This window comes from Perca fluviatilis, chromosome 15 (genome assembly GCF_010015445.1).
Source record: "Perca fluviatilis chromosome 15, GENO_Pfluv_1.0, whole genome shotgun sequence".
Classification (NCBI taxonomy): Eukaryota; Metazoa; Chordata; class Actinopteri; order Perciformes; family Percidae; genus Perca; species Perca fluviatilis.
Window position 1 is genome coordinate 26292484 of NC_053126.1, and position 25929 is coordinate 26318412.

The 25929-nt window shown below is 40.4% G+C and overlaps 1 protein-coding gene across 2 annotated transcripts in view; it reads right to left on the reverse strand.

Moving 5' to 3' along the window:
• Positions 1-3905: 3905 nt before the first annotated feature.
• The window catches only part of LOC120574692, a 38600-nt gene continuing 16576 nt past the window's right edge, over positions 3906-25929 (reverse strand). The window contains exons 2-13 of one of the 2 annotated variants that reach the window (XM_039825048.1): positions 25633-25699; positions 25407-25472; positions 20153-20203; positions 19947-20033; positions 19680-19791; positions 19484-19495; positions 18415-18453; positions 13549-13569; positions 12680-12703; positions 8957-9075; positions 7109-7159; positions 3906-5603 (exon numbers count right to left, since the gene is read on the reverse strand). In XM_039825048.1, coding sequence (XP_039680982.1) covers positions 5502-5603; positions 7109-7159; positions 8957-9075; positions 12680-12703; positions 13549-13569; positions 18415-18453; positions 19484-19495; positions 19680-19791; positions 19947-20033; positions 20153-20203; positions 25407-25472; positions 25633-25671 — 723 coding nt within the window. In that variant the 5' untranslated portion in view covers positions 25672-25699 and the 3' untranslated portion in view covers positions 3906-5501. Of the gene's footprint in view, positions 5604-7108; positions 7160-8956; positions 9076-12679; positions 12704-13548; positions 13570-18414; positions 18454-19483; positions 19496-19679; positions 19792-19946; positions 20034-20152; positions 20204-25406; positions 25473-25632; positions 25700-25929 lie in introns of those variants that run through there. The other variant, XM_039825049.1, reaches the window with a different exon arrangement.

Below are 25929 nucleotides of genomic sequence, written 5' to 3' on the forward strand. Positions count from 1 at the left end.
CAGTTACCCCTCCCAGTTATTCCTCCCGTAAGCTTTCTGGGTTTCTGCATGGTTCCAGTGAGTTATTATAAATATCCTTAACTTTTTCTTTGACCTGTGCGTAGTTCAGAAGAGAACTATTCAATTTCCAGAATTATGCTTTTTGGGCCTGTATGACTACCAGGCAAGGATATTGATAGATAGATTGCTTTATGATCAGTCAACGGAGTATTATAAAAATGAACTAAGATGTTATCATTTATCAGGCATCTGAAAACCAGCCAATAATCAATTCTAGACTGTCTTGATCTGTTCTTATTAGACAAAGTATATTGTCGCTCACTAGGAAACAAATCCCTCCAGACATCAACTAGTTCATACTTCTCCATAAAAGATTCCAGAGTTGTTAAACACCGCCACTTTTATGTGAACGCCTGCGTCGCAGGATTGGGAAACTCTGGGTTGATTGAATTAGTTGTTAACCACCGTCGTGACACAGTTTACGCGGGAGCGCGGTTGTTAGGTTAGGTGAAGCCGGGTAACTGAAAGAAATCCAGGGCATGTTGATCTTGATTCGTAGTACAGGCCTCTGGTCTCCTGACGTCCAGCGCTGGATCGTTTTCTGCTATCCATGTGGTAACTAACTACCCTCGGATGACGTAGTGTCTCACATATGATCTACTTGCTCTTTGCTTAGACCTTTATTTTTCTACTACAGTATATTTTTGGATTTGCGTTTCTACACACAAACTGCCTCGCCATGCCACGCCACCAGCTCTGGATTCATACAGCCACCTCCCACTCCCCTCAACCTTGCCAACCGAACCAACTTAATATGTGTCCATAAAAATTAATTAAATATTGTTATTGTTATCATCTTCAACTTCTGAGTCTGTGTCTGGATAAACTGAAAACCTAACAAGATTGTTTGAAAAGCCCATGGTTTTAGTACAGTTTCAACACACAGAGACACATTTTAGATCACTTGATATAAACTGAAGCCATCCTAGGACAAATGTGTTTAGAGGAGTCACATAAAGCTGCTCCAATTATTATTTTTACATCCACAATTGATCAAATGACTGTGCATAATGTGAAAGGAGTCACTTGGAGAATTATCACCCGCGTCTGCAGCTCCTCTCAGCTTCAGCTCATTATTATGGTTTTACGGTTTTGGTTCAGTCCGATGGCTCTTATCAGCGTCATTTCCAGATGCAAAAAGCTCTGATGAACTCAGTGTATTCTACCTGCCTAGCACCAAACAGCACATAGGCAAAGTCAGCGATTCTCTGGTAAAGAGGAAGAAGCTAAAGTTTAAAAATAATTTCCGAGGTCCCAGACTATAACGGAGAGGAAAACTGCCAGTGCCGTTTGACTGGGAGAGCTCCTCGGTTATTAAAGGGGGTAGAAGTAGTAGAGTGAAAAGCCATGATTGCCACAGCCTCTAATACACTCAACTTCTTTCTGATCCCACCCTGTTCCCAAGGAAGTTCACTTCTAATGGGATTTGTGGTACAGCAGGACACATAAGGACAAATCATCACAGCAGGCATAATAATACACGACAAGCAGCGGCATCTGTGTGAGGAGGTTGATCAAACCTTGCATTGTGAAGCGATGTGGTTCCTTGACAACAACAAAAAAACGCTATTTCTGTTTGTTTCTTGTAAATTTGTGACTTTAATGTTAGAGAATGTCTAGTATTTTTCTTGCAAATTTGTGAGCTTTTTTTTCTCATAAATCACAACTTGAACTGATTTTCTTTCTTAGAATATTACCCCATCCTTCAGCGGAAAATATAGCCTACGTTAAATATGATGAGCGAAATGTTTGGCATGACACAGAAATATAAAGGAACACAACAAATCCCATAGTTATCCTCATAAATAGAATTCTGAAAGACCACCAAACAAGCAGTATGTGATTAGAATGACTTTATTTGTTGAGAGATGTCATGCTTTATACACATCTTTAAAGCTGTGTTGAATGTGTTTTACCTGAAGTGTCTAATTTTTCTACAAAGCAAAATGAACAGTATGCTATCAGAATATGTTGAAGCTATAATGACATAATAATTCTACACACAATACGTATAACTGCAAGTAAGACTGCATATTCTTCATTTTGACAAAATACATACATTTAAAAAGAAAAATTCCGACAAGAGTTAAATAATACAATCAGAGATCTGTTATAGCTTTTACTATTCACAACATCATGGAGCACACTATTTGGTCTCTGAAATATGCTGCCAAAAATGTAAATAAATATACTCAACAATCTACCTTTCACAAAGTTCACTTTGAATCTTCATCAGTAGAAAAACATGATGCCTTTTATGCAGTCCTACATATATGCAGCAGATTGATGCTAACCCTAATCCTAATTGGCCAATTACGAATTTTACCTAGAGGCTCCAGCCACTGAGATTCATCTAAACCAATAAGATCTTTGCTGCCTCCAGGGCAGCTGTGCCTCCTCCACTTTCTCATGCTTCAGTCTGTACATAATTATTCAACACTAATAGGTAAAGCTATAGTGCGTAGTTTCTGTCTTCCCAATAAGGAATTCTAAGTAATGGCAATAACACTGTAGGCACGTCCACAAGATACAAGCCTTCCATGTTACGTAGCCTACTGTATTCTCTATTCTTGTATGGTATTGAATGTGAAACTGTATGTTGTCTTGCACGCTTATGCTTTGCTTGGCCAGGTTGCCGTTACAAATGAGAATCTGTTCTCAACGGCATACCTGGTTAAATAAAGGTTAAATAAAAATAAAAAATAAAAATGTTGACTTCTGTCTGTAGTTTCCTTCATGCACAACTCTTATTCTTTCGGATGTTTCATACGCAAATGTTTTAACAGCGGCGATGTTGTGTATTGTTTAGGGTCCTTGCCACCACGAGACAAATCGGCATTGCAAATTGAACATGTAGCGCGACTTGAATCGCCTTCTTTTAACTGAAAGTACTGCCAAACAACACGTTTTCTGCTCACGGGTTCCATTTTCACTTTCTCACAGCCTACTGCATTGAACGGTCCACCTACGTAAACACCTTCCCGTAATTAACGGCGGCACTATTACGTTGACCAGCGTAGTGCAAGCGTAGGGTTCGATGGAAAAACATTGGCAGAAACCTAAACCTGTCAAAAAGCTCAATATTAGGCCGAATCCGAAGCCTGGATTCGGTGCATCCCTGCTCGAGTTTCTGCGTGGGAAAAGTCACCGGACGACACAATCTTCTGAACATAGCCATACTAAGAAACACAGAGAGGGTTGAGTGGAGCTGATAGTCTTAATTAGCTTTGTAGCAACTCATTTGGCAATGGCTTGAATGTAACGGACGTTCATTAATATCAAAAAGTTACGCATTAAAGCTTTAAAGGAACACGCTTTATTGACGGAATTTAGCTTATTCACCGTAACCCCCAGAGTAAGACAAGTCGATACATACCCTTCTCATCTCCGTGCGTGCTGTAACGCTGTCTGACGGCTCCAGCATTAGCTTAGCCCAGCACAGATCCTGCAGGTAACTGGTTCCAACTAGCCTACTGCTCCCAATTGTGACAAAAGTGACAAAATAACGCCAACATGTTCCTGTTTACATGTTGTGATTTGTAGAGTCACAGCGTGTAACAACGTAACATGAGACACAGCCATCTTCTAACCGTAAACAAACCGGGAACTATATTCTCAGACAGGCTTGCTGCGAGCATATCACTCCGCCCAAGTACTATATTCTTCCGCCTGAGAATATAATTCCCGGTTTGTTTACGGATAGAAGATGGCTGTGTCTCATGTTATGTTGTTTTTTGAACACGCTGTGACTCTACAAATCACAACATGTAAATAGGAACATGTTGGCGTTATTTTGTCACTTATTCGGAGCAGTAGGATTACTGGAACCATTCACCTGCCTGTTCTGTGATGGGTTGATGCCGCTGGAGACGTCAGACAGCTTTACAGCACGCACGGAGATGAGAAGGGTATGTATGGACTTGTCTAACTCTGGGGCACTCTTGCCGCAAGGCATCTAGGCAGCCGAAAAAAAGCCAGAAGAAGAAGAGAAACGAGCCAATAGGCTACACCTGTTCAACAGGTGTACATGTAGCAAACCATATCTCAGTCTGCTCTCATCCGCTGCCATTGAACAGCACATATAGTGAATGGCTACAAGCATGCTGAAACTAAAGATGTCTCGTATGTAGTCTAACTGTTTATCTTGTAAACTCAGCAGCTTGCTAAACAACCAGGATCTTTTTTCTCTCTTCTAGCGAACAAATGGCTACTTAATATTCACGTTAATGACATCATCGGACTATATGCGAGGGAATATTAATGAGCCATATGATATATAGCCTATATACACTGTTAAACCCAACAAACCCACAAAACCTAAGTTGAAGTCGTACGTAGGACTTAAATTAAAATCCAAAAACTTTTTTTGTTCCATCTTGCTTTTCAGGGTTTCTGTAGAACTGTAAGTACAACATTATTACAAATATAATGAGAGGCAGATGTAAAACCAAATGATATGCGGTTATGATTATAAAATGCTATCAAATGTTATCAACTGATTGCTGATAAAATGTTGAAAATGCTTCTGAAAGGCAGAAAAGACTGTTACATAATTTAGTTATACATTTTAGGGCCCCTAAGTGGCTTTGCCACTTGTCAGGCCGACAGAAATGGTAACCTGTCCAAACAATATACATATTTATATAATTGGATCCTCTAAATACAATATTAAACACAAAGATTGTATCATATTTATGACGTTTGTCTCGGGGAAAACCTATCAAATAACTATGTTTTATATTTATTATTAACTAAAGTATGTTTTCACAGCTTATGAAAAATGTGGTCAAAACGCCATTGTTTGGATTTGTTTGGTTATCACATTTTAGTACTAGATATAGCTTAGCATATGGAACTAACTCACTAAGGCTCATAAGTATTCCAAAACAGTGAAAAAAACAATTACAAATATCCGGGCAGCTCAACCAAAGATCCATTTCAAATATTATTTATCTGGAACATGACTAGCATTTCAACTTCACCTACATCACAATGAAACTCAATGCATGCAATGAACAAAAAATACTGAGCTACAAAAATATTCCAGTGCTTTTTTTTTGGCATCTGATGCCCAGAGAACTTTATCTGCTGCGAAACTAAACCTGGCAACATTTCGCACCCACTTTTGGAAACCTGCTAGCAAAAAGCTACAAACTCCAATGGGCCAGTCAGGTGTGAGCTGTCCCGGTTTAAAATGACAGTGTATTAGGTTCCCCGGCTGGTGTTGCTGCCAACAAACCGTACACACCTGTGAGTGTGCCGCCAACTTTGCTGTAGTTGTGACACTGTTCTAATGACCCGCCTATCAAACTAAAGAGCAACAAAAACAAACTGTCTGATAGGGCTGATAGAGCTAATGCTCCTGGGATCCATCTGCATTGTTACATTTCATAGCTGCGCTGCATTAAAAATGTACAGAGGCGATGTTGTGAGCAGGGCCCTTAAAGCTGCGTTCCCTCTTCAGCGTCAGCGGAATTCCCATTTACAACAGCTGAATGTGTGAGGACGAAGTCACACTGTGGGGGCTGTGTGACACAGAGAGACTGAGAGAGAGAGAGAGAGAGAGAGAGAGAGAGAGAGAGAGAGATAAGTGTCTATTTATTAACAAGACAAAACAATCTACAGACATGTTAGCAGTTCTGTGAGGCTGGACTTTTGAGCGAAATGCTAACATCAGCATCCTAACGTCTGAAATTGAAGTCAATGCGGAAGTGCCTTAAACCTGCATTCTATCTAATTTCCAGCAGGGGGCGACTCCACTTGTTGCAAAAGTAGTCTATGAGAAAATCACCCTACTTCGCACTTGATATATTAGCTCAAAAAACATTTTCATAGGGAGTTTATGGTCTCAATCGCTAGTTTCAAGTCATCTTCAATACAGCAGGATGTTCATTTAGTAAATTCTGATCTCATTTATTTTAAAAGAAGACGATAAAGCAGGGGATGCTTTGGGGAGTGGCAACATGCCAACCTGTCAATTTGGACAGAGACTTAGCGATGCTAACCATGGCACTGTGTACATTAAAATAGCTGTGAACTTGTTTTTGGGTGTTGTCCATGTTTTCATCTTAAACTTGCCAACCAAGCTACCTAGCTCCTCCTAATATGCTGGTAACTGGTAAGCTGGTAACTTAAAGGAAAGTTTGCCGATTTTCTTTACTGTCGTACGTGCAGATGAATGGCGCCAGAGGACGGAGGTCAGAGTTTACGCGCAGGTAATTCTCCACTGGATGACTCGTTTCAGAAAGGCTCTTTGCAATGCCATTGCAACCCTAAACAACACCGGCTTGGTCAACAAACGCGTCAACCTCCCCAGCTCAACGCTCTGGTCAAAAATCATCATGTCCGGCTTTCCAAAAAAGGCTTCAAAACGGCAGTCCATAGACCAATGGGTGACGTCACGGATCCTACGTCCATTATTTTTACAGTCTATGGTTGCAGCAAATAGCGTTTTCACCACCTTAGTGTCACTGCTAATTAGTACTAAACAATTTGTGGCAAACCATTAATGTTCGTACCAATTTTTGTGCCAATTCAGCCATAACATGTGGAAAACAACAGTGACTGGGAGGAAATTGGAAAGGGATGCTTTAATTTAAGAGTAGATGGTACTGGTTGATGCATACTTGTTTGAAATTAATGTTTAAAAAATAGATTAGATTATAACATGAAATTGGACTGTGGACTCCCTTTTCTGTCTCTTAATAATAAATGTCTGTTAATGTTTGGAGTTTGTGATTATATTTTTCACCTGGCCCAGTGTCAAAGGTGTTTAAACAACAGCCCCAGATAGTTTCCTCTCTAGATCAATCTCCCTAAACGTTCCTGTTTCAGGATCAAAACATTCAAATGCTGATCCATAAATTAGAATATCAATTAGAATAGCATGAATAAAATAGCATAGTTGAGCAAAAGTAAGTCTAGTATACAACAACATTACTAAAGGGCCTAGTAAGAAGCTCTGGAAAAACGAAGTGTGTGCGTCTGGTTAGAAAAGCGAACACACAGCATATTTTTTACCATAAATGAAAAACATCTACAACGCTACCTGAAACTCCTCGTCTCCTGGCAAGTTTTCATCGGACCCATGGGTTGGATTCTGAAAAAAAGAAATGAAAATTATTATTTTATTTTTTAATGCTACAATATAGTGACGAGCCCTGCAGTGTTTATGTGATTCACCTGTGTCTCTGCTGACTCTGCAGAGGCTCGATAGGGTCACCTGGAACACCTGAGCGTTCCCAGTTAGAGGAAAATGCATTTCCTTAAACCTTGTGTTGTCCTCCCATTTCAAAATTAAACATTAACACTTTTGATGTTTTTGTCACATATTTCTTTTGAACGTTTTCAACGCTTTCTTCCTGCTACCACTAGTGAACACTACCACCAACTTATTACCACTATTTTTACACTCATTTTGGAATTTACAGTATGGCCAATAAACCTTATTTAGCCTATATGAAATGTCTAATTTTTGAGTTAAAGAAAAGCAGAAAGTTTAAATTATTTTGACTAATAGTTAAGATCAGAGGTTGTTTATGGATAATCACAGACTGTCAATGTTTAGTCAGAATAATGCTATAAAATTGAAAAAAAAACCACCCAAAAGTCAATGATAGTAATACTTTTGGGCAATTTGGTTTTAAGAAACCAAAATGTTCTGATGTAGAAACTTTGAAAACGGGTCAAATTTGACTCGAGGACAACATGAGGGTTAAATGTTTTAGTCTCATCCTATCTTAATATTCTCTTTCTGTCCACTGGTCAAGTCCATGCTGTTCTCAATTAGTCAGTGTTTTAATTTTTTATTTAATTTAATTTTAATCAGTGTTTCCTGATTAAAATGAGCTCAATGGTGTTTTTTGCCCCCAACTGCTCCTTCCAGGCAGCGCTGCGACCGCTGCCTTCAAGGCACCTAACCCTAACCCTAATCTTAACCAGTGCCAAAATCACAGATAAACTTAAAATGAAGTCTATCTGCCTTTTGTCTTAGCCTAGTGTCAAGAGTAAGCATTTCACTTTGACCCGTGAGACCTTGGGTCCTACAGCCCACTAGTCCGACGTCCCTTATCCCACTATGGCCACGCCAAGACCCGCCCTATGAAGCAGCTCGATTGGTTGGGGTTAGGCATTTGATCTCGAGTGGTTAAGGTTAGGATAGTCGATTGGTCAGAGGATAGGACCTGTACAAATGGGGTTAGGTTACCTTGCTTAAGCATGGACGCCTGGCCAATAAATGCTATTAAAGGGCGGGTCTTGGCGTGCCCATAGTGGGATTCGTAATATCGCTGTTGGACGTCGGACTAGTGGGCTGTAGGACCAAAGGAAATTTTTCGGGTTATTTAGAAGTCGGAACAATGGAACGCCCATGTTGGCTCCAGAGTAGATTCACACCTTACCTAGTCTACAGTATATCCACGACGTTCCACTTCCGGGACTGCTACCTCATTTGTGGACATATGGGATTTTTTTTTTTTAACCAGTTTCAAGAAAGATTCTGATTACCTCTTTCACACGACTTGGAAACTATTTGCTCTGATGATCCAGGTGCTTCCCATATAGAAGGCAATTCTATCCAGACATCCTTCACTGGAATGTCTTGAGAACTGTCACCGTGTAGAAACATATTGATGTGTTTATAGTTTGGGTTCCACATGCTTATGGGCAGTATTGGGAAGGTTACTTGGGAAATGTAATAGTTTTCTGATTACAAGTGATCCAGTCTATATTGACACCGTTTCATTTACGGGATTGTTCCGGTGCCGCCGACGGATATCAGTACTGGTATTGAATATTTTCTAACGATACCCAGCCCTACTCCTTATGTGAGGCTGTTAAACTGGTTGCTGCCTAATTGGACCGTCACATTCAAAAAAACAAACAGAACTTTGCTCACCCTCACCCACTGATTCCTGTCCCACCGTGACTGGCGCCGCCTGTACCGGTAAACAACCAGTAACAGGGCCATATTGCAGATCAGAGATTGCACTAACAGCATCAGGATTACGGCGTTTGCTTAAGGAGAGAGCAGAGACAACTTCCATTAGTCTTACCAAACAAAACACAGATCAAAAATTGTTGCATGCAATGTGCAAACAGAACCATGAATGAATGACTTGAGTGATTTTGTATTCATTTTCACATTTGGTCATTTACATGATCCATACCTCATGGTGTTGTTCTGACACGTTAACTAACACTAAACCATCATGTTGACCCACCAACATCTAACAGCACAATACATAAATATCAACCTGAAGAAATCGCTGGACGACTGGCTCGGTAGCTTTGGCTGCACACCTCTGTGGCCGTTTACTCACACACAAATACGATTCAATCCGGTATACCACCCAGCACTACAAAAAAACCTAACAAAAAGCTGTCATAAAATCCATTTTAATCGCCCAAGATGGTGTGCATGGCTACAGAGCATTCTCTTAAAGGGAAAGAGTGTGAGAACCATAGAAATAAAATGGATAGAATACCAATTGATTGAACTGTTTTCTGTGGTCATTTGATTAGTAAAAAACAAAATGGCAGTTGTTGGTCGTTGTCATGGTGACAACCGCCGCTGTTCCACAAGCTCACCATGCCGGCTGTCCGTCTCATTTCCCAGGAGGCCCACCCCATGTCTGCACTAAATGCCCAAACACGCTCTTTTTATTAAGTCCCAAAATCAAATCTAATTGCCCGATTATGGACATGCTAATGCTTTTAAAACTTTTTGTAAACCCATGTAATTCTGATGCATAATCTAAAATTGGGCATACGCATGTTTTTGACACAGTTTGCCCTACTCGCTGAGTCTGCTAGAACTGATGAACCATGTAAAAAGGACATACTCTCATCTGGGAAGAAAAAAAAAACAATATTCATCTGTAAACTCAAATTGTTTCTCAGCAATGCAAAACTGAAAACTTATGGAAGAGAATTAGGGCCACATGTGAAAAATGTATTCGAGTTCTGATGAACTCAGGAGAAGGTCAAGTCACCCGGATCGAAATGGCCACTTGAGATTTCTCTCTGCCTCCAGGTTAAAAGAAAATAGTAACTTTCTCCAAGCAAACTTGAAAATACCGGTCAGAAATCTATAGTAGAGATGCCTAACAAGCAGAACGACAAAGACTTTTCTATTTTTTCATCAACTGGCCCTCACACTGGTAGGAGGAAAGTGAATCAACAGACAGCCACACGTGTTGCTAGTGCTAACGAGGACCACCGTGATGAAGCTAGGCCTTCAGTGCTGACTGCCTCGACAACTATGGAGCAGATTTGAGCTGAAATAAAGTCTGTGGCCTCCTAGGTGAACGACATGGATGAATCCATCGGGGCTCGCCTTGATGCTATTGATGGAGCCCCGAGTGAAATTGAAACGTCTGTCACCTCAGTCGAGAGCTCTCTCTTCACTCTTTCTGGCCGAGTGACCGACTTAGAAAAACGTATGCAGGAGGCAGAAGGTAGGGCCTCCGCTACAGAAGATGACTGCGGCGACTGCGCAGCCACGTAAGGGCCATGGAGAAGACAGTGGAGCTCAGCTGCTACGGCTGAAAGTTGACAATTTGGAAAATTGTGGCCGCCGCAAGAATTTGAAGATTGTTAACCTCTTTTTTTTTTTTTTTTATACACATGACGTGAGAGTATGAAATAATCTAACATTTAGGACATGATTGATTAATGTTTGAGGTGAACATTTTTCCCCTGAGGAGCGTCTTGGTGCGTTTTCAACAATTCTCCCAAAGAGAGGCTGTACTCGGGGCTTCCTTGAAGAAGCAAGATATTTTCCATGATGGTTCTCGGCTACGCTTTTACCCTGCTTTATCTGCGGAGGTTCTTGCGAAGGCGGCGAGAGTTTGATGCCGTGGGGAAAAGCGTTGGCCTGCCACAACGTGTACCGTGGCTTTGCTTATCCAGCCCGTCTGCGGTGCCTCCACGAAGGTCGGATCCGCTTTATTGACAACCCTGAGTCTGCTGCTGCATTTTTGGACACTCTTGAAGGTGCTCTAAAGCAATGTTGGGTGACGTCACTTCTTGTTCAAAGCACTGTCAAACAAAACGGAGGCTAGCTCGCCTCTCCCTCTTCCTCATCCCGTCCCCTCACTTCCGCGCACTAACCCCCCAACCCCCACCCCAAAATACTTCTTGTTGGTTATTGGCTGGAACACTGTTTTTTTATGTTTTGTGGTGCAGGTTGGCGCAGTTTGTTTTTGTTGCCGTTTGTGGAGCTTGGGCTGTCTACAGAGAGCGTGTTTTTTGACAGTGTGTTCAGGGGACAGGCAGCTAGCGGATAGCGAGGAGATGTTTGCTGTATGTGACAAAATATGTTGTAGCCTATAAAAACGCGTGACATCGCTTAGAGCAACTTTAAATAAGGTAACGTTTGTTCTCCACCAGTAATGTCGGAGTAAGATGGACATAATCTCGACCGAGCCCCCATCAAACATTATTGCTGCTGTTTGGTTGTTTATAGACAGTGTTGGCAGACGGAGCTGAATCTACATGCAACTTTCCTCCTTGGTAACAGGGTATTTTTAGTTGCTTTGACCGCTTGCTTTATTTTGCTTATTGTAGTGTACAAAAAATGTATATACTTTAGTTTCAAATGAGTTTTACACTACAATGCCTTTCCATAACCTTCTGTTATGAGTACAGCACTTGGAATTTTATTTCAACGACTTATTTTTATATCACCCTGGTATTTTATATTTAAGAAGTGACTGGTATAAAGCCCATGTTCGGGTTCACATACAATTCATTCAGTCATTTTCATTTTATTTCTAGCTAAAAAATTATTTTACTGAGGTGGTCTGCCCCGCAAGTCCCAACCGTATGTATATATATATATATTTTGAAGACAATGCAGCATCTGCGGTTTGTTTTGGGTGGGATTTTTCTGTTGCATGTTTTTGTGTGTGTGTGTATATATATATATGTACAGTATATATACTTTTTTCTGTTGTTGGTGTGTCTGTTAAACTAAAAAAAACAATAACAAAATTCAGAACTCAAATACATTTTTCACATTTCGCCCTAATCCTCCTCTGTAGAAACTACTCCTTTCTCCACCTGGTTTTCAAAAATGCAGACTTGTGGGTTTTTTTCTGATTGATACAAAAGACTCACAGGAAACTTTAATGAAGCTTTAAATGAAGACTCTTGTTCAGCACTGCATAAATAGTGCTTAAATCCAGCCTCCCTTTGAGTCCAGCAACAGTTGTCCTTTTTCTGCATGATCATGGAATTTTTACATTGCCAAGCTAACACAGTGCCAGTGACCACAATTAGAAGCACCATTTTAGAAACTGAAGCCACTGTTAAAACTCATACGCTGTCTGAGCGAAGGAGAGTGTAAGGTTTGAATCTCCATTCATTTCTAAATTGTGATACAAAATACACAAATGCTGATGGAGTTTCATTAACTGTTTGCCAGCAAACTAAGAAAATTATATTTTTCAATCTTTGAAAATAATCACATAGGTTCGCACATTGGTCAGACGAATCATGCAGTTTGAAGAAATCTCCTTTTTTTTTCTCTCCACATCTTACAGATTTAACTCTCCCCCTCTCTGACACATTTGTATCTACCCAAATATACAAATTTGAAGTAAGGAGAAAAGCTTACCCCTGAATTTATTGGGAGATGTCTCTAGGGAAAGATAAAAAAAAAGTATGTCGAATTTTTACATTGCCAAGCTAACACAGTGCCAGTGACCACAATTAGAAGCACCATTTTAGAAACTGAACCCACTGTTAAAACTCATACGCTGTCTGAGCGAAGGAGAGTGTAAGGTTTGAATCTCCATTCATTTCTAATTTGTGATACAAAATACACAAATGCTGATGGAGTTTCATTAACTGGAGAACAAATAAATCAATTATATTAGGACAAGGAAAATCAAAAACCTGGAAATGTTGATTTTATTGAATGGCACCGGGACTATTAAGCCAAACCACTCATTTGGTGTGATTTAACTCAACTAATCAGATTACTGCTGCTTCCAGAGCAGCTCTGCCTCTCTGAAACATTTATATCAACCCAAATCTGCAAATTAGAAGGAAGGGAAAAAACTAACCTGTGTTGTCAGGTTAGTTTTTTCCCTTCCTTCTAATTTGCAGATTAATTAATTTTAATACGGAAAGAAAGAAAAAACACAAAATCATTACAATTGCAAACTTACAGACACACACTTCCTTCATCTTAACCAATAAGAACTATACCAATCAGAGGGTGCCTGCTGTTTGTTTATTTACCTCTCAGCAAATAAAAATTAAGAAAGGCAGGAAAAATAAGTTATATCCAAATATGGGCGTGGGTGTTCTTCTAGTAAAGCAGCAAACTATATCACATAGGTTTGCACATTGGTCAGACTCATGCAGTTTGAAGAAATCTCCTTTTTTCTCTCTCCACATCTTACAGATTTATCTCTCCCCCTCTCTGACACATTTGTATCTACCTAAATATACAAATTTGAATTAAGGGGAAAAGCTTACCGGGATCAGCGAATATGTTGTCTATGGAAAAATAAAAGAAAGTATGTCAGTATAATTGTAAACTTACAGTGGGATGTCCCAACCTACTATAAAAGGCAGCGCCCATGCAGCTTCAATGATTGTTGATCTTGTTTTGACCACTGGAAAACCATGGATTCATACATGCTCACAGCTTCAGATGCAGCACATGCATATACAGTAGTGCCCAATCTTTTTTATTATCTCAAGTCAACATACTGAAGGGAAACATGCAGGGCTTTAAATAAAAAAATTTTTTTTATGCCAGCCCACATGGCTAGTCGATTTTTAAAGTTACCAGCCAATCAGATTTCCAATTAGCCACGTTTATTTTCTTTTTCCTAACTAATTTTACTGTAATTTCAGCTCCTCTATTGTTTTTTTCGTTCCGTTTATTCTTCTCCATTTGGGCTTAGCTCGTAATCTCTAGGCACGTAGCCAACGGTTGTAGACACGTCACGACTTAGTGTTCATGGGAAATGTAGAATTAGTACTGCAAGCAGTGCGGTCAGATAAATATTATGTTTCCAAGGCAAAGGCACACAAAACTGACCAAATGTCTTGGCAGAAAACAGACCAATCTGGAAAGATTTCTGCAGCCGACCGATTCAAATGGCCACTTTGCATCTTTCAACACCGGCCAAATTGTCTAGTAACTTTAAAATGTTACCTGTAAAAGTTAATTATTACCCGTATTTGGCAGTTGGTGGGTGTCAAATTAAAGCCCTGGAAACATTTATACAAATGACCCACCTCCCTAAGCAGAAATGTAATGGTAGGTGAAAGAATGGCAACATGTCAGAAGAAAGAGCTCCATGTTGTCCTTATAAGCTCTAAACAGCTGCCAAATCAGCATACACAGTTCACTCCAGCCAGTGTTTTCCCTTGGTTTGTGAAAGACTTAGGTTCATGTGGTTTATTTGGTGTGTGGGGGGGTTAATTACGGGTCCTCCCTCAAAAAAAAAAAAAAATGCAATTTCACATACTTTTGGCCCGTTATTATTGGCTTATCTGTGTCTAAAACGTTGGTAATAATTAACACTCAAAAAGGCTTAGGTGGTGCCCAATATGGCTTAAGAGCTGCACCTAAGCCCCATAACACTAGGGAACACCCAGACTCCAGCCCTTTAATTCATAGCTGGGTTTTTTAAACATGTTTTTAAGACATCATGTTCGCTGAACCAGTTTTTGGCTTGCAGAGGATGTAGGTATGAAAATTTAAGGCTTGTCTGACATGTCTTGTTTTGATCTGAGAAACAGTAGGCTGATGTCACATGACACGACATTAGGCACATACTTGTTTAGCTTTGTTTGGGACTCTCTCTTTCTATGGAATGCTTCCAATGAAAGAAAAGCGTAGGAAATTGGAGGTGGATGCAGTCAGTCCGCAGTGGATGAGTTAATACTAAAGGTTTATGATCAGCTGCAAATTAACCTTTTGTGCATCAGTAGGGTCATTTTCGGCTTTTTAATTTTGGCTGCGTTAAAAGGTAACTTTGTTTTTTTTCCCAACCTGGACCCTATTTTTCCTAATTTTGTAGGGCTTTTTTCATAACAATAGTGGCATTATGTAAACAAACTGGCATTTAAAGTTGAAAATAATATGAATATATAACATTACGGCAGGTTTTTGATGCAGCCATTTTTATAATCTAAAGATATCAGAGCAACAATTTAAGGGGCCAGCACAAAGGTTAATTAGCTTTTAGAATTCATTTTGAATGTAGTCTATATCCACGACGCTCCACTTCCAGTTTTGCTCCGTTGCCCCAGAAATTCTGCCGGATGTCCCTCTTTTCAGCCGGATGTCCGTCACCTTCCTCTTTCTTTGTGTTGCCGTTCTAAACTCTGGTGGATTCATGAGGACTCTGGTTAACTACTCCTCAGATCTCTGCAGGGTAAATCCAGACCACGTTTTTCTTTCATTCTGGAATGCTGTGTGGAAAAGCCTGACCATCTGGCAAAAGTGAGACTATTTTGAATGTCCTCTTAACAGGAACAATGTTTGAGGTTTTCTGATATGATTTTAATAATAAAAAATAAAAAAAATGTTTTCCATGGCCATGGTATAAGTAGCAATCTTATAATCATATACAGTTCCATTTAACATAGCTTACCTTTGTTTAGGCATGCCAGTTTGGATGCTGTTGGTGCCAAAGATGCTATTGTTGCTGTAGTTGTTGGTGGCAATACTGTTGTTGTTGTTGTTGTTGTTGTTGTTGTTGTTGGTAGTGGTGGCAACAATGTTGTTTGTTGTAGTTGTTGGTGGCAACAATGTTGTTGTAGTTGTTGGTGGCAATACTGTTGTTCTTGTTGTTGTTGGTTGCAACAATTGTGTTGTTGTTGTAGTTGTTGGTGGCAATACTGTTGTTGTTGTAGTTGTTGGTGGCAATACTGTTGTTCTTGTTGTTGTTGGTTGCAACAATTTTGTTGTTGTTGTAGTTGTTGGTGGCAATACGGTTGTTGTTGTTGGTGGTGGTGGCAACAATGTTGTTGTTGTTGTAGTTGTTGGTGGCAACAATGTTGTTGTTGTAGTTGTTGGTGGCAATACTGTTGTTCTTGTTGTTGTTGGTTGCAACAATTTTGTTGTTGTAGTTGTTGGTGGCAATACTGTTGTTGTTGGTGGCGATACGGTTGTTACTGCTCTTGCTGCTGTTGTTGCTGTTGTAGTTGTTGCTGCTGTTGGTCTTGTTGGTGGCAACACTTTTGTTGTTTCTAATAACAACAATAAGTATTATTAGTTTAAGGTCGGCAGCATTCAAAGGTACAAGAAATTTAAATATGGTGAATGTGTTACTTTATACTGCATGTTTTACGTTTGTTGGTGGTCATGCCATCGGAAATTCCATATTTCATTTAACTTAAAAGACAATGTCTTTATTTCATGGTTTCTACACTCATTTTTGCAGCACTCGTTTTAGCCAGAACTGGATACGAAATTTTTACACGGGTAAATAATTTAGTGCAGAAAGAAAGTTGTTGTTTAAGTGACACACACGGACGGGACACGAACCCCGGTCTCCTGGGTAAAAGTCCTGTGTTGTTTGACCCACCCACCAACCCAAACTACATCGTTATGCGGAGCTTCGGTCTTTAATACTACTCCCTACCATTGTCGCTCTTCATACTACATCTTCAGGGCATAGCAGGATGTAGCAAGGCGTAGCATGACATAGCAGGGCACTGCAGGGCATAGCAGGATGTAGCAGGGCATAGCATGGCGTAGCAGGGCACTGCAGGGCATAGCAGGACATAGCAGGGTGTAGCAGGACGTAGCAGGGTGTAGCAGGACGTAGCAGGGTGTAGCAGGACGTAGCAGAAATCTGCAGAGCGTAGCAGGGTGTAGCAGGGTTAGTAACAAGCATTTCTGGGACATGGATGCTAGGGGTGGGAAAAATTATCGATTCTTAAATGCATCGCAATTCTCTCTACAACCATTCGATTCTTGATTTAGAAAAGCTAATAATCGATTTAAAAAAAAAAAAAGTTAAATGTGTGGATTTTTATTTTAAAGTTACAGTCTCCAGACGTGTGACTGAAAGAGAATGGGATAATGGACAACTACTTAGAGTTTAGGCAAGAGTGCAGAAAAAAAACACAAAAATGGCCTTAAAGGAAAAAAAATAGTAAAAATAATAAGACATACATAAAATAATTAGGCAAAACACATATAGGCTGTTCATCTACTTTATCACATTACATCTGACCACCTCATGTTTCATGTTCTAAGAAGCCAATTATCCCCCTTTAAACATGGCTGAGCCCCTGACATGGAAAATTACAGTGAGAGAAGGTGGCTTTCACAAGCATGTTTAAGGCTTTAGCATGGAATGACTACAAAATAAAAACCTTAGTAGGCAAAAGATTTCATTAAAACTTGTGTGTGACAAATATATGTCAAAATCTAAGCTTTGTCTAGGAAGTGATTAGCAAACTGAGTAGCAAACTCAGATCTATATGTATATTTTTTTTAAATCACGCATGGAAATGTACATTAAAAAATTGTTGCATCGAGATGCAGCGATAATCGGTTTAGAATCAAATAGTTGGCCTCTAAATCGGAATCGAAAGGTGCCAAGAGATTCCCACCCCTAATGGATGCACACAGATGGAAAGAGAGAGGAGTCCTCACTAAGACCAAAAAAGTGGATCACATCACTCCAGTTCTGAGGTCTTTACACTGGCTTTCTGTCTCTCAAAGAAATTATTTCAAAATACTCCTGTTGGTTTATAAAACACTGAATGGTTTATTTCTGATCTTCTGCTACATGATGAACCACCCAGACCTCTCAGATGGTCTAAACTAAACATGGAGAAGCAGCGTTAAGTTTCTATGCTTCACATATCTGGAACTAACTCCCAGAAAACTACAGATCCGCAGCAACTCTCAGTTCTTTAAAATCAAGGCTTCTTTTTGATGCCGCCTTTTTATAAATAATTGTTCATTTCGTACACTGCACTGTGCATTTTATTCTTGTATTTCATATCCGTCTTATGCTGATTTAGCTTGGTTTATATTTTTAACTGCTCTTTAATGTTTTATGTAAAGCACTTTGGATCGACTTGTTGCTGGTTTGTGCTATACAAATAAAGGTGCCTTGTCTTGCCTTAAGGCCACTGACAAAGCTCCAGTGATATGAAGAGAATGAGAACGGGTTGCCAAAACTGCAGAAGGTTACATACTGTATGTATCAATGGTTCTCTGAGTGAACAGACTTTCTGTACATTGGGAATTTGTAACTGTGTGGGGACATGGAGACCTGCAGTTACGCAACAGCAAGCATGATTCTGAATCAAATGCACGGCATCCACATGCACTTCTTAAATCACAAAAAAGGTGGGACTTACCAGTATGTGGTGATGTTTTATACACTTGGCATACGGTGTCTAAAATTGAGAAAAAATGAGATCAATGTTACATAAATGAAGGTAATGACTTGTAAAAGCAAACGTACGGTATATGGTTAAATAAAGATAAATACTTGAAACAATAGAAAAGTCTGAATGTGGGTTTCGGTGCCAGCACTTGCATGTCTACACAGGCTGACACAACGACGTGTAAGTGAAGCCAATTCACATAATTCCCACACACGAAGAGGTTTATGTAAGTTTGTGGTGAAGAGTGGCTGTACAGTTGATTTAGTGCTTTAAACAGGCTTTTCAGAACACTCTGGGAGCGATTTTACAAGATTGTGACGTAGAAACATGGTTATGAGCTCATGGTAAGAAGTGGCTGTGACAGAGGCGGAGCGGCAATCGGGAGAGTCGGGACTTTTCCCGGTGGGCCGGTAGTGTTTCGAGGCCACCAGGGCCGGTCTGATAATAGTTATACATTGCGAGCAACACCGCTGCCCGGCCGCAGACCCCGGCCACGCGGCCGGGCAGCGGTGCCCGCTGGTCAAACTGTGCAGCCTCTGCTCAACCCTTAGGGAGGGCCGCAGCAGCCTCTTATTTCAATACAAACACATGCTAATCAGAAAGCACCAACGCTCACAACCATGTCTAGGATTTTCAGAAATATAGGGGGATCAGTGAGCGGCCCCTCCCCCAAATGGCATAGCCCTGGTCGGCCTATGACGTAAAGCCATCAAACACCTCTTTTTTTTTCCCTTTGTCACGTTTGGAAGTCTATGTTAACAGATAGTGTGCGAGTCTGATGATGGAAAGCCAAAGAAGAAAAGGGAAAGGTGGCGCGAAGGAAAAAAAGTGTGTTATTTTAGTGACTCAAACTAGCTTTTCCCATGACAAGAAGCTCTCTGGAGGCCAATTCAAATCATTCCCACAAACAAACATGTTCATGTGAGCTTGTGGTGAAGAGTGGCTGTAAAAGTTGATGCAGTAGCTACAGATACACATACCACACACACCCACACTTTTTAACGTTCACAACCACTCACAGCGCAGGATGTGTACTCACCTAAATCAGAGCCTGCGATGCAAGAAAGAAAGAAAAGCAAATCATGAAAAACGCATGCTTTGGGGATATTTTACTGCAGTTGTGATTTACAGTCAGAATTGGACATTAATTTTGTGTACATTTAAGTTATCCCAAAAGGTGCTCAGTCACAGGTACAGTAAACTAATTGTAAGAGTGATATCTGTTTGCGGTGTACCTTTAGTGTAGTCGACAGCTTTACCCATCAACCACATGAAGTTATAGAAGGAGATATTTTGAGTTTCCCCCGTACACTTTCCAGTCCGTATCAACTTGTTAAAATCTCCATGCTGTGGGTTTTTACAGACAACATTTTATTAGCTTGGGACAAAAAGTGAGACATGGGACATCACAAGCATTAACAAAAGTCACAATCGAAACAATAACAAACGCCAGACACCAACTTAAAGGAAATGACAATGAAAAGTTGATATTGTTCACTCACCCTGTAAAAGCAGTCGTTTAGCAAGTCCCTTATTCTTTTATGATTATCCTGTTTGTACTTTTTCTCTAAAGTACATTCAATTGTGTCCTGCATTGGGAAGAGCACACATGCACACTTAACCAAATGCAATTCAGTCCAGTCCCTATGGAACAATATGTATTTCTGTATATTCACATAGAATCTCAACAGATTCATTTTTAAGTTACCTTAAAATCATTAGTTATTACGAGGGGGAAAGTCTTATTCAGATCGTCTTTCTTGAAAAGTGAAACAGAGAAATGGACAAACAGAAGTAGAAATTATGTTTTAGAATAGTTATATTCCCAAAAGTGTTCTGCCCAGATATGTAAAAAAAAATAAAAAAAGAGACACTAAATTGATGTTATAAACAGCAAAAAAAACTCCTTTTCCAAAGAGCCAGGTAGTAAGCATGCTTGCTCCTTTATTGATTATTTTTACAGCAGGAAAGTCATGATGACACAGTTGAATTTGGAGTAAAACTAGGAAAGAAGATAAAAAAAAAAGATAACTAACCAGGCACCAGCTTTCAGCAGCTTGTTATCTTTTATAAAAAGATAACAAGCTGCTGAAACATTACCAAAACATATTCTGCCAGGGGCCCATAGAGGGAGCTATTATTAATAGTTTAATTTCTGATGTTTAAAAATGCCCCAAGCATGATTGTTCTGATTTCTGTTTGTGTTTTGGCCTGTGTGTTGGTATCAACTGCCCGGTTTGACAGCCAGGCCGGGTTGCCAGCTATACAGTTTTTTTTTTTTCTCCATTTCTTATACTTAATGTATATTTTTTTTCACCAATGTCTATTTAATGTGTACTGGTGGTATTCTGTTGTGTGTACATTGTTTTTCTTTTGAGCTGCTGTAGCAAAGGAATTTCCCCAGTGTGGGATTAATAAAGTCTATCCTAGTACAGCCGTGAAAGCAGCAAACAAACCAACGGGATCAACAGAGATAGACTCTACCCGACCTAAAAAAAAAACGGCATGGGGCGACCTCTAGCTCACCCAGTAAGAGCGTGCGCCCCATGTAGGTTGAGTCCTCTGCAGCGGCCTGGGTTCGAATCTGACCTGCGGCCCTTTGCTGCATGTCATCCCCTCTCTTTCTCTCCCCATTTCCTGCCTATCCACTGTCACTGTCGATTAAAGGGAAACCCCCCCCCAAAAAATTTAAAAATAAAAATACAGCATGTTTTTGTGACCAGAGACGTAACAATGCCCGGGTAAATATTGGAGACGTATTTGAAAGATGGAGACAGCTTAGAGCCCAAGGACGCAGAGTTGGCTAATTTCCTCCTGAACAGGTAGCTAAGCATTAGCTTCAGGCTAATTTATCACGGCTACTAGGGACGGGCATCGTCAGTCATTTCAACACTTGTGTACTCAAATTGAGTTGCATAGAGTACTCATATGAAGGTAAATATGGTGCAAAACGTGAGAGCTTGTAGAATACAATGTGAGAACTTGCAGAACAAAAAATCTGAACGTGTATGTTAAAATTTGCACTTGTAGAAAATATTCACACACCTGTATTCTGAATGTGAAGTCACAGAAAAAATATTCACAAATGTGTAGATTGATATTTGCATGAACACAATAACAGCTGCAAACTTGTAATGCAACATTTACTCGTGTACTTTTTTTAAATTTTTTTTTTTTACTCCGGTTCATTTTCCATCACAACCACAACTCAGTGATTACAACCTCTCGAATCTGTCACTGCAACTTCACATATGTTGCTCTCTCGCATCACAAAGTGGCCAATCTGCGCCTCGACTTTTTCAACACTTGTTGCGATACATTTGGTGCAAAACTAATTTGTACCTGTGGACTACGGCTGTGGAGCTCTGAGCCAACAGAACGGGGAAAGCAGGGTTTCTATCGCCAGATGAGGGACAACTCTGTCCGGCTTATTTAGCTATGTAGCATGGAAGCCTGGTGGAATAGCAAGCTAGCGTTAGCTAACTAACCAACCAGCCTGCTTCTAAATAAATACCTTTTAATTATCTTAACACTTTTTAACAGTCAAACTGAAACACTGGCAGTGAGCTCCAGGTCCTGCCGCCGCAGACATACCGTCACCAGTGGGGATCGGCCAGTGTAGCAACATTGCTATTATTGCCAGAAAGCGTCGCTGCCGACCTCGATATCATCGACAACGATCAACGTAGCCAGCATCTTACGTTAGCTAATCCGCTGCACTGTGGAGTAATGTCTGGCTATGTGAGACTAGTGTCTAGCAACATTGTTGAATGCTGCGTTCTCAACCTGGCAATCCCAGTGAACTTTGAGTCTGGGGAGGAGGGGCCGGGGGAGTTGACTCTCTCCAGTATTTAGAATTTAGACTGCAGTTATTTAAACGCTAGCTGTCAGTATTACGTATTGCACCTTTAAATATGTGTGTCCTCGGTAAGAACTAATTAGCGTTGGCCTGAATAACACAGATATACTGAAGAAGGTGGGAAGTATTGTGAGACAGAGTAACTTCTACTACTACTTTTAAAGGTCCCATGGCATGAAAATGTCCCTTTGAGTTTTTTTTAACATTATTATGAGTTCCCCCAGCCTGCCTATGGTCCCTATGGCTAGAAATGGCGATAGGTGTAAACCGAGCCCTGGGTATCCTGCTCTGCCTTTGAGAAAATGAAAGCTCAGATGGGCCGATCTGGAATCTTCTCCTTATGAGGTATGAAAGGAGCAAGGTTACCTCCCCTTTCTCTGCTTTGCCCGCCCAGAGAATTTGGCCCACCCATGAGAGAGAGAGAGAGAGAGAGACATCATGGCTTGAAAACAAGCGAAGCATGGCAGTTGGTCAAGGCTACACACCCACCCTCCACCTTGCCCCCCCCCTCTCATCTCCTCAATAGCATTTAAAGCTACATACAGCTACATACAGACACAGAAATGGGAAAGGGGTAGCCAGAGATCTTGGCAGGGTGGCAGGGGAAGATGGTACGTGGGAACCCCCATATGTAAACGCACTGCTATGCCCTGAACTGCTACAACTATTATTCCTAGTCATAGTTCCATTATCTTTATTGTTACTATAATTGCCACCATTCATCATACCAACTGCTATAATTATTTTGAGTCATAATACTCTATATCTGTATATCAGTATCCGTCTCTGTGCCCCACCCGGCAGCGGCAGATGGCCGTCCACCAAGAGCCTGGGTCTGTCTGAGGTTTCTCCCCAAAAGGAAGTTTTTCCTCGCCACCATTGCACCAAATGCTTGCTCTTGGGGGAATTGTTGGGTCTTTGTAAATTATAGAGTGTGGTCTAGACTTTACTCTATAAAGTGTCTTGAGGAGAGCGAACTCTTGCTACGATTTGATACTATAAATAAAATTGAATTTAGCTGAAATTGAATTAAATGGCTTGATCATATTTACTGATAGAGACAAATAGAACAGAAATTGAACAGAAGTGATTTTTCACTCATTTTACTGAGTGACATGACTGACATGTTATGCTACTGTACTGCAATTTATATGAAAGGAGACTATAAACAAACCATATGGTCCAGGGGTAACTGCAGGCCTCTTCCTCCCTGTCATCTTCTTCTGCCTCCTCCTGATTACCCTCACAGTCAATTATCCCTTTCCCTCTTCTTTTTCACTCCTTTATTTCCCTCCTTCTCTTCCTCCTGTGCACTAATTTTCTTGGCTGGCAATATCCCCACTTTTACTGCTGCAGGACTCAGCCAACATGGGGCGAACGCTCTTACTGGGTGAGCTAGAGGCCGCCATAGCACAACAGTTATGTTTAGACTAGCCTTCTTAATCCCATTGTATTGGTTGTTTTCCCAGTTTGACAGTAAAGGACCTGGTTTAATTTGTGCAGCCTTATTGCCGTGATATATGAGAGGAAGTGGATTTTATAGAACAACGAAAGTTGTGACCCATCAGAAACTTTGACCTCAGAGGATGCTGCACATTGTCGCCCCATGCGTGCGCCCATGTTTTCTTATTTATAGTCATCACAGAGCCAGGACCTCTTTATACTTTATAATCATCACAGAGGTACTGGCCCTGTGATGATCATAAATAAAAAACATGTGTCCAGATTGGTGTGAAGGGGTCACACTAATGGGGTCACATATTCTGACAGCTGCTACTGTACTTATAATACAGTATATGGTGACCCCTGTTCTACTGGCTCTGTGATGACTATAAATAAGAAAACATGTGTACAGATTAGTGTGAAGGGATGACATAACTACCTCAAACAATATTTTGAAGTTTAATTCCTTTATTAAGCAGTCACAGTGGGGTCACATATTCCGATAACTTACCCAGTGTGCTGGTCCATTAAATATTTAGTTCTCTTTCCTTTCTTTACAGTAGAATATGATTATTTTAAGTTTTAAATGTAGGTCTAGTGTAAGGTTTTAGGTAGGTTATTACAAATGTAACTCGAAGAAATTTTCAGAGAAAATGTACCTCAATTTATTTTATTTACTTTCAGATAAACATATGTTACCAATATGGTCACCAGCGGTTTACGCTTTCTCCTTAGGAAGCAATAACAAACCGCGAATAATCATACAGCTTGCACCTGTGGATGTAGTGTATTAATGTTTAGGCCGTTTGTGTAGACGCTCTTCTTCGCCCTCCATTGTCTACCACGCACGTTCAGGCGATGGTCACAGTTTCTGACGGGTCACAGCTTGCAGTGCAACACCGAGATGAAGGGCCACCACATCGCAGCAGACTCGCTGTGTGCGAGCCAGACTGCGCGAACGCCGCTCTGCACGTTTGATGCAGGGACATAGCTAAGTATTTAAGGGTCAGGAGGCTAAGATTACATCTACAATTATTATTTATTATTAATTAATATAAAGTAATTGTTTGTTTCAATGTTTTGAGAAGCTTGTGGACATAGTGGCAGTTTGTTTTTACAAGCACAGTTTTTTGAACACCAAAATTAGGGGGGCAGCTGGGGGGGTGCTGACCCCCCTTGCCCCCCCTGTAGATCCGCCCCTGCCCACACAGTCCTGATAACTGATAACACCTGTGTGGCTGTTCAGAGCCTTTAGGGGTCATACACTTTGACAATGTAGCACCGTTTCAGACTTTAAAAAGCCACTATGTGCGGGCGCCCGGGTAGCTCAGTTGTTAGAGCAGGCGCCCATATATAGAGGTTTACTCCTTGACGCAGCGGCCGCTTCCATGTTTTCAGCTGTCCTGTCAAAATAAAGGCCTAAAATGCCCCCAAAATAATCAAAAACAAAATGTCTTGCCTCAATGGCATTAAAAAAAAAATACCCACTGGCAAACAGTGTTTAATGTTACTGTAGATACGGTGAAGAAAAGCTATTTACACACATTTTTCTACTTGACACACACACATGTAAATCAAAACCTCTGAAAAATTTTCAAATGCCTTCACTTTTTCATTTTGCTGGTGTTGTGCAAAAACAATAAAAAAGATAAACCTATACCCATTTATTCACGTTGAAATAGTTGTAACAGCCCTCTTTTGACAGGTTGATCATGATCAGGAACACCTAGCAGACAAACATTTGACAGCAGAATTAAAGGTGTTTTAATAGTCTGGGAGATTGAGAGCAAGTATGTTAGATATGCATAATAATCAGTTAGACTGTACCCAGCGCTCCCATATCAGGGCTACGAGCTGCTGCGATTACAAGGAACGGGAACACTTACTGTGAGAAACAGCTGGATCACATATTTCCGTGAGGTCATTCTGCCAACGTAACTGTCAAGACTCACACTGGGGAAGAAGAAGCAGAAAGAACATAGATTATTATAGAGCAATATTTGTGTCCGTCATGTCTCACACACAAACAAATACACACACACACACACACACAAGATTCAATCAGAATCAGAAAAGATTTATTCCCAAGTATGTTTTATACACATACAAGGAATTTGTTTTGGTGTTGTAGGTGCATGTCACACATTCTCTAAAATAAGTTAAACAAATAGGTTAAACAGAAC